Raw genomic sequence first — 9,152 nt, 5'->3', positions numbered from 1 at the left:
ACTCATTCCACCAAATAACCAGTTTCATCTTACTCCATCTGAGTGTCTTGCTGAAAGCATTAGATTCTCTCCAAACTTGTTTTCTTGCCCTGGAGAAGCTGCTCCTGAGAGTAGAGGCTTCGTGGGTCAAGCTTGGCCCTGCCCTGGGCAGAGATAAACAGGCCCTGAATACATTTCCCAGATTGCAACACTGGTGAGTCAGGCAGGGTCGGACAGCTGTTCCTCACAGGCACCCCCTGGCTATACCTGATAAGGAAGACCGTCGCTCATTCCAGCACAGGGCACAGGGTGGCTGTGTGTGCACCACATATAAACAGACACTCCCAGCCGCAGTGTTGTCTTAGAGGAAACGACAGACATTCTGAATGGCAGAAAACATTGGTGGGCTTAGCAAACTCACTTCTGCTCAAGGAGGGTTCCAGTTTCATGAGCCAAAATAAGTAAAACCAGGGCTGTCATTTGGCTGTGCTTTGGGACTGCTTTTTGAACCTACCTGGTCAAGGGTGGGCTCAGCTCTGGAAAGAAAAAGGAAGGATTAAAGTGGAGGGATGAGGAGGAGGTCAGAAGAGGGAAGGTGGGTTTATGAAGGAACAAATGGCAAAATGCCCAGAGAAAAAAAATGTCTCATAAAAACGTGAACATACCTTCACCGCAAAGAGAGGGAATCAATGCCATGGCATCTTCAAAAACAGGAAAAAAGGCCAGCACAGTGGCTCCTGCCATTAATCCCAACATTTTGGGAGGCGGAGGTGGGAGGATCACTTGCTTAAGCCCAGGAATTTAAGAGCAGTCTGGGCAACACAGTGAGACCCTGTCTCTACAAAAAATTAAAAGTGAAAAAGTAGCCAGGTGTGGTGGCATAGCACATGTAGTACCAGCTACTCGGGAGGCTGGGGCAGGAAGATCACTTGAGTCTGGGAGGTTGAGGCTGCAGTGAGCTATGATTGCACTACTGCATTCCAGCCTGGGCGACAGAGCGAGACCTTGTCTCAAAAGAAAAAAAAAAAAAAGAGAGGCTGGGCGCGGTGGCTCATGCCTGTAATCCCAGCACTTTGGGAGACTGAGGCAGGCAGATCACCTAACATAAGGAGTTCGAGAGCAGCCTGGCCAACATGGTGGAACCCTGTCTCTACTAAAAATACAAAAATTAGCCGGGCATGGTGGTGGCGCACCTGTAATCCTAGCTACTCAGGAGGTTGAGGCTGGAGAATTGCTTGAATCTAGGAGGCGGAGATTGCAGTGAGCGGAGATCATGCCATTGCACTCCAGCCTGGGTGACAACAGTGAATCTTCGTCTCAGAAAAAAAAAAAGAAAAGAAAAGAAAAAAAAAATCCCCCTAGAAATGAACAGACAGATCTTGAGACCAAAAAAAAAAAAAAAAAAAAAAAGAGTGGCTACTCCTTAAATGATATACATGAGTAAAAAATGGGGCAAATGAAGGATTGATATTAATAATTATATGGTAGTACCACCACCACATTACACCTTGTAATCAACACTTCACATTACCTTTATGAAAGCCATTTATAGTTTACAAGGAGTTTTTACATTAATCTTTTCCATTTACTGCATCAACACATTTGAGTGGGTAAGACATTGTGAGCTACATTTTACAGATGAGAAAACTGAGGCTCAAAGATACATGAAATTAACTGAGATTTAAAAGCTGGGAAGGGGTAGGTTTGTCTTAAATAACCCAGACCTAGATACTTAACTAAAGACACAATAACTTGGCTGGGAATGGTGGCTTATGCCTGTAATCCCAGCACTTCGGGAGGCTGAGGCAGGAGGATCATTTGAGGTGAGGAGTTCGAGACCAGCCTGGTCAACATGGTGAAACCCCGTCTCTACTAAAAATACAAAAATTAGCTGGGCGTGGTTGCGTGTGCCTGTAGTCCCAGCTACTAGGGAGGCTGAGGCAGAAGAATTGCTTGAACCCAGGAGGTGAAGGTTGCAGTGAGCTGAGATCATGCCACTGCACTCCAGCCTGAGCGACAGAGTGAGACTCTGTCTCAAAAATAAATAAATGAATAAAATAAAGACACAATTTTTTTTTTTTTTGAGACAGAGTCTTGCTGTCAGGGCGGAATGCAATGGCGTGATCCCCGCTCACCACAACCTCCACCTCCCAGGTTCAAATTGGGATTACAGGAGTGCATCACCATGCCTAGCTAATTTTTGTATTTTTAGTAGAGACGGGGTTTCACCATGTTGGCCAGGCTGGTCTTGAACTCCTGACGTCAGGTGATTTACCCACCTCGGCCTCCCAAAGTGCTGGGATTACAAGCGTGACCCACCGTGCCCGGCCAAAAATAACCCTTCTTTGTTTTTTGAGATGGAGTCTTGCTTTGTCACCCAGGCTGGAGTGCAGTGGCGCGATCTTGGCTCACGGCAACCTCCACCTCCCGGGTTCACACCATTCTCCTGCCTCAGCCTCCCGAGTAGCTGGGACTACAGGCACCCGCCACCACGCCTGGCTAATTTTTTTTTGTATTTTTAGTAGAGACTGGGTTTCACTGTGTTAGGCAGGATGGTCTCCATCTCCTGACCTCATGATCTGCCCGCTTTGGCCTTCCAAAGTGCTGGGATTACAGGCGTGAGCCACCGCACCCGGCCTAAAAAAAAACCCTTTTTTAGGATGATTCCTTTATGTAAAAAAAAATTTTTTTTTGTAGAGGTAGGGATCTTGCTACATTGCCCAGGCTGGTCTCGAACTCCTGGCTTCAAGAGATCCTCCCATCTTGGCCTCCCAAAGTTCTGGGATTACAGGTATGAGCCACCATGCCCAGCCGGATTCTTTTTCAGTGACTGCTCAGAGGGCTAACTAAATCTTCATTGCATTTTTAAGTAGAGCAGCCCGCATTCTCCAGTATCATCTGCAACTAATTTCTCTAAACACCCTTTTGATTATTTTTTGCCTAGTAAGCATTGGTGAAGAGTAAAGTACCAGGGAAAATATCTAGGCTTTACTCCATGTCCTTGTTTCCGAAGTGTCCCTTCCTTAACCTGTTCTATCATAACCTAACCTGTTTCTGGACTCCACACTCTGGGTTCCAGAAACAACATCTTTGGGTCCTCTAAGCTTGCCACTGTTGCTCTCAGGTTGGGGGGAAACTTTGGAGGGCACTCAGACCTTCCCTTATTTGCACAGGACATTATGGGAGCAGTTAACTCACCTTGAGTAGTCAGACAGGTATTTTCAAAGTGGTGATGCCTGCTAGAATCTTAAAGTCAGTAGTTCTCAAACTTTGGCCTGATCAGAATCATCTGGGGAGCTTGTTAATGACTAGGATGTCCAAGCCCCACCCCAGACCTTCTGAGTCAGAATTCCCAGGGGTGGGGCCTGGACATCTGTGAGCTTAACAAGCCCCCCAGGTGACCCTGAAGAACACCAAAGTTTGAGAACCAGTTTTAGCACTGTCTTAGAGTTAATCACGTGAAAGACAGTGGGGAGTCATTTTAGGAGAGGAGGTAGCAGTAACAGAAGTGAAGAGAGCCCAAGAGGAGACATTGTCAGGAAGACAAATCTCTGCTCTGTCTTTATTTCCCTTGAACAAAGTGGTCAAATAAAGGAGGTTATAGAAATCTCTTCGTTCAGGCTGGGTGCGGTGGCTCATGCCTGTAATCCCAGCACTTAGGGATGCCAAGGAGGGCGGATCACCTGAGGTCAGGAGTTCGAGACCAGCCTGGCCAACATGGTGAAACCACGTCTCTATTTAAAATACAAAAATTGGCTGGGCATGGTGGTGGGCACCTGTAATCCCAGCTACACGGAAGGCTGGGGCAGGAGAATTGCTTGAACCCAGGAGGCGGAGGTTGCAGTGAGCTGAGACCAGGCCATTGCACTCCAGCCTGGGGGACAAGAGCGAGACTTCGTTTGGAAAAAAAAAAAAAAAAAAAGAAATCTCTTCGTTCAGACGTGTCCTCCTTCTCTGTGTGGTTTTCTATGTGCAGTGTATTTATTCTGTCACCCAGGCTGGAGTGCAATGGTGTGGTCTTGCTCACTGCAACCTCCGCCTCCTGGGTTCAAGTGATTCTCCTGCCTCAGTCTCCTGAGTAGCTGGGACTACAGGTGCATGCCACCACAGCTGGCTAATTTTTGTATTTTTAGTAGAGACGGTGTTTCAGTATGCTGGCCGGGCTGTTCTCAAACTCCTGACCTCGTGATCCGCCCCGCCTCAGCCTCCCAAAGTGCTGGGATTACAGGCATAAGCCACCGCACCTGGCCGTGCAATTAATTAATTTATTTTTTTTAAGGCTAGTCAAGTGAAGCAGTGGGCGTGTAGAAGGAACAAAGAAATCTGTAACTGGTTGTGATCAATTAGTTTTAAACAGCACTTCATCCGAACCGCAGCTATGTACAATTTGAAAGAACAATACACTCCTTTCAGAAACAGCTAAAATAGCCCACCTTTTTCAGAACATAAAGAGAGGTTATCAAGGGCTGGGGGGGAAGGGGTTATTGTTTAATATTTGGGATGGTGAACACGTTCTGGAAATGGGTAGTGTGATGGTTGCACGACATTGTGAATGTATTTAATCCTATTGAATTATACCTTTAAATATGGTTAAAATGTTAAATTTTGTGTTACGTATGTTTTACAATTTAAAAAGCACAGGTTTTTTGAGGCATGAAATGATAGCTGCAAAAGATGTTCAATCTTAGCGCATTGCTGCTGCCCCAGGTGTGTGTGCATAGGAGATTATGTAAGGAAGGCTCAACTCACAACACATGGTCTGACAAAGTACAAGTGTATGTTCATGGGAACGAGGGAAAAGATAAAACTTTTGAAAAGGTAGTGAAAATATGACATAAATATAGGCGATGCCTGGAACACTATTCACTGGCCCCTTTGCCTGGTTGACTGCTGGGTTCCATATCACTTCTTTTGGAGGACCTTATAGGGCAGTATCTTTCAGACTTCACTGTGCATAAGAATCACCTGGGGACCTTGTTAAAACTGCAAATTCTCATTCAGTAGATCTGAAGTGAAGCTCTAGCGGCATTTCTAACAAGTTCCCAGGCGATGCTGATACTATAGATCCACGGGCTATACTAGGGGGCTGTGTAAATTTAGTCTTTATTTATTTTTTGGAACAGTCTTGCTCTGTCGCCTAGGCTGGAGTGCAATGGCATGATCTTGGCTCATTACAACCTCTGCCTCCCGGGTTCAAGCGATTCTCCTGCCTCAGCCTCGCGAGTAGTTGGGATTACAGGCGCCCGCCACCACGCCTGGCTAATTTTTGTATTTTTAGTAGAGACGGGGTTTCACCATATTGGCCAGACTGGTCTCGAACTCCCGACCTCAGGTGATCCGCCAGCCTCGGCCTCCCAAAGTGCTGGGATTGCAGGCGTGAGCCACCGCGCCCGGCTAAATTTAGTCTTTCTTAGTTCACCATTATATCCCTCATGTCCAGCAAGGTGATTAGCACATAGGAGGTGCTTAATAAATATTTATTGGATGAATGAAGTATTTAAGGTTGGTGTAGGAGGTTCACACACTTTGCGAAGTTGCCTCATGCTCTGTAGAATAAGGATATTAGTACTAAATTATTTCTGACCTTCCCACCTTGCTGCGTCAACTCTAATCTTTGAAATAGTGGCCGTAGACACGTGGATTGTGATGAACCCTAGTATACAAGCCTGAGGAAGCCTTGCTGTGGTCTACAACCCTTGGAAACAAATTCTCTCCAGCCAACGAGGGAGCGGAATGCAAGGAACCTGCTGGTGTGGGGATTTCCAGATTTTGGTGCTTGAGTAATTGCTACCTTGGCCTCCTCCAAATCAAAGAAATTAACAGCTTGTTAAACAGAGTGTGTGGAGGTTCATTACCCTAAAATCCACGAATGTAATAATATTGCCATTATTTACTCTTATCGTTTAGGATGATGATAACGACACTGGCAGTTGAGCGATGAAGTAGGTGGGGAAGTTGGGGGAGGGGACAGAGGGTGTGAGACAGCCGGAGAAAGAGGAACTACAACTCCCAGAATCCCCCGGGAAAGCCCACGCCGCGGCGGCGCCCCACCCCTTTCGGCGACCAGACCCGCCCCTCCGATGACGTCACAGAGGTGACGTCACGGCGCCCAGAGCGAGGCTGGGGTAGGGAGGCCGACTGAGAAGGAGTCGTCCGCTTGTAGTAGAGGCTGCTAGGAGCCGGTCAGAGGGTGAGTGGGGAGCAGGCGAGCGAGCCAGAGCAGGCAGGAGGGGGCGTCGCGCGGAGCAGAGGAGTGCCGGGGCAGGGCCGCGGCGGAACCACAGCCGGAGAGGGGCAGCCCGAGCCGGGCGCCGCGGGGTCCCCACCCCCACCCGGCCGGACAGTGCCCGGTGTTCCCCCGTGCGGGGGGCGGCGGCGGCGGCTGACGGGACCGCCGGGACCGCGGGGGTGTTGCCACCTCCACCGAGGAGCCGGCGCGGCCGCGGGCTCCTCAGAGCCGGGGCCCCGGGCCCTTGACAGACGGGCCGAGGAAGGGAGAGAGGCGGCGGCGACACCATGTCATCTCCCAGTCCGGGCAAGAGGCGGATGGACACGGACGTGGTCAAGCTGTATCCTTCGTGGAGGGGAATTCGGGCTGTGTGTGGGGGGCGGTGTGGGGATGCCCAGGGCACCCCCGGAACCACTGCAAGGGCCCTGGGGCACTCCAGGCCACTGTCCGAGACTCCCCTCCTCCCCCAGTGCCTACGGCGGCTCCTTGGCACCTCCCAGGGGCCGAGAGCCTTTTCAGCTCGCCTTTTCTCCGCAGCACCCCAAAATATGCGTTGCTGCTCGCTCTTCCTGTATCCCCAGAGCCCGTGACTTTCCTCCGCGACGTTTGGACTCCCGAGACGGCATTTTTTCTTTTTGCAGGACCAGTCGCCTCACTCTCTGTCACCGAGCCCATTTTCAGGGTTTCTCTCTCCCGTTTGCTCGCTTTGGATTTAGGGACTCAAGGCAGAAATTCCCGAGAGGGAAGCCTTTCTCCCTTTCTTGAGATGCCCCCATTTCCTCCAACCACAATGCTGCTTGAACTGGGGTCACTCAAGCGACCTCTTTTATCCCTAATTCCTTTCTATATTAGGAAGAGAGTCGCCTGCTCAGGGCCCCCTCTTCTAAGAAAGAGCTCTGTGTGTTTTCAATCAGTCCCTCCTGTTAAGCTTTCTGGTCCCCGGGAGAACCCTACTGTTTTCCTTTCCACTGACAAAGCCTGTCCCACCCATAGTTGTATGTGATGAAGACCCCCGGGCCCTCCAGCAAGCCACCCTCCATATTGTGGGTATGACAGCTGGGGAAAGAGGAGCTCCTGGACAAAATAAATAGTCCCTGGACTGGCCACTTGGGCAAAACTTCCTCTGTGAGGGTCAGGTTCTTGGGGGAATACTTACCCTGATGTCGCCAAGTGACACCCTTTATTTTCTGCCCCCTCCCCCCAACTTTTGTGCACTCGAGATTGCAGTGGGAAAGCTATAACTGATAAGAGCCCTTCAGGCAGTGGTTTTGGTTGGAGTCCAGACTGATTATTTCAGGACCAGCTAGAGAAATTCGCGAAGGTTCCTGTGACAAATCGAGAATTTTTTTTTTCTTTTGAAGGGTAATTTAGAGAGTAGGGGGAGCCCAGAGTTCTGAACAGCTAGTCCTTGGGGAGGGGGGCAAGTGGAGGCTTAGAGGGTGGTAGTGTGGAACACAGTTTAAAAGTCCTGTCTCCTGTTTCCCTCCTCCCCATCCCCCCACCATTTCCCCCTGTTGCAGGGTTTTGTTTATATAACTCAAGTTGTTTGGCTAAATTCTTCAGGTGAATTCCTTTATTCTTCCTTTTATTTGTTGCTGTTTTTGATTGAGTGTTTTACCTCTTTGTAGAGGTCAGTGATTATTGTCAAAAAATTCAGTTAGGGAATTTGCTGAAGTTTTAAAAAAGTAGTTTTTGCATATGGTTTGGCAGTGGGGGATGGGAGGGAAGTTGTCTGGGCAAAGATTTTTTTTAAATAATCTTTTCAGAAATAAGGTGTTTTTCTCCTTGCTCAGGGAAAACTTGGTTAGAAATTAGGAGCAGCAGATAGACTTCTAAGTTTGTGGTTTGGAGTTTAGAATTTTTGGGGGAGTGGGAGATTAGAGCGGAGCAACTAATAAAGTATAGTGTACCCAATATATGTTCAGGCGCAAGTGAAATCAACTCTTTATGAGCTGTTTGTGGCTGTGATTGTTTTGTAAATGTGTGAATGATACCAGTAATGTTGGCTTTTCATAAGGCTGCAGGAAAACTTGTAACTATGACTGTGTGTACATTTTACACAAAGCAGTTTCGGGTTTTATTTTTGTTTAGAAACTAGGAAATGACATAGTGGCAGAATCTGAGTTATTTTTATCTTGAATTGAGAGTTATTGTCACACCTAATGCGAATTTCTACCTAATGTTTAATTAGGATGGAGTGGGGAGATAGAATTCCAGCTGTTTGTGATCGTTGTCAGAGTCTCAAATTATGTACATAGACATATTTTTAAAAGATTGAGGATAAAGAGGAGGGCCTAACTTGACCTGATGCCTTTTCCATACAGTGCCTTTTGTTCATTTAGTAGTTGTGGCATCTAGAATGATTACCGCATTTAGGAGTCGGGGTGTGGGGGGTGGAGAGGGAGAGGAAAACAGACAAAGAACAGCAGGGTGTCTTTTTTTTCTCCCCCTAAGTGGCTTATTTCATAGCTTATTTTTAGTAGAAGATGAAGAAAGGCAAAGATGCATTGGCCTTCTGTTCTTTCCCCACCTTCCTTCCTTTCTGACAAAAGAAAGCAGAGGCGCTTTAAAATTGTAGATCTCTGAGATAGGAGGATAACAGTTTCGAGATTTAAAAGCCAGAGGTTATCTTTGTTTCGTTTTTATTTTCTGGTATAATAGAGTTTGGAAGTTAAAATGTTTCGGATTTCCTTTTGTGTGTGTCGTATAGGTGAGAGATTTTGTGTCCTCCTTTCTCTGTTGAATTCACAGATCAGTAGGCCCAAATGGAGCCAACAATTTTTGAGTAAGGTATATTTAGCAGAAAATTTAAGGAAAAATTCCCCAGCCCTCTACTAAAATGAGTACAATTGTGTGAAAAGGCTGGGGGTTGAGAAAGATGGTGGAGAGGAAGTAGGAAGAAAAGGTCTGAAGGAATGCACTTCTTGCCCCCCAGTGCCCCTTG

The 9,152-nt window shown here is 47.6% G+C and overlaps 1 protein-coding gene across 2 annotated transcripts in view; it reads left to right on the top strand.

Moving 5' to 3' along the window:
• Window positions 1-6,075: 6,075 nt before the first annotated feature.
• UBE2H (ubiquitin conjugating enzyme E2 H) overlaps window positions 6,076-9,152 on the top strand; it is a 120,934-nt gene continuing 117,857 nt past the window's right edge. The window contains exon 1 of one of the 2 annotated variants that reach the window (XM_054497259.2): window positions 6,076-6,548. In XM_054497259.2, the coding sequence (XP_054353234.1) occupies window positions 6,496-6,548 (53 nt within the window). In that variant the 5' untranslated portion in view covers window positions 6,076-6,495. The remainder of the gene's footprint in view (window positions 6,549-9,152) is intronic. The other variant, XM_054497258.2, reaches the window with a different exon arrangement.

The sequence above is a fragment of the Pongo pygmaeus genome, chromosome 6 (assembly GCF_028885625.2).
Source record: "Pongo pygmaeus isolate AG05252 chromosome 6, NHGRI_mPonPyg2-v2.0_pri, whole genome shotgun sequence".
Lineage (NCBI taxonomy): Eukaryota > Metazoa > Chordata > Mammalia > Primates > Hominidae > Pongo > Pongo pygmaeus.
Note: the sequence above shows the minus strand (reverse complement) of the source record. Positions and strands in the feature narration are given on the sequence as shown.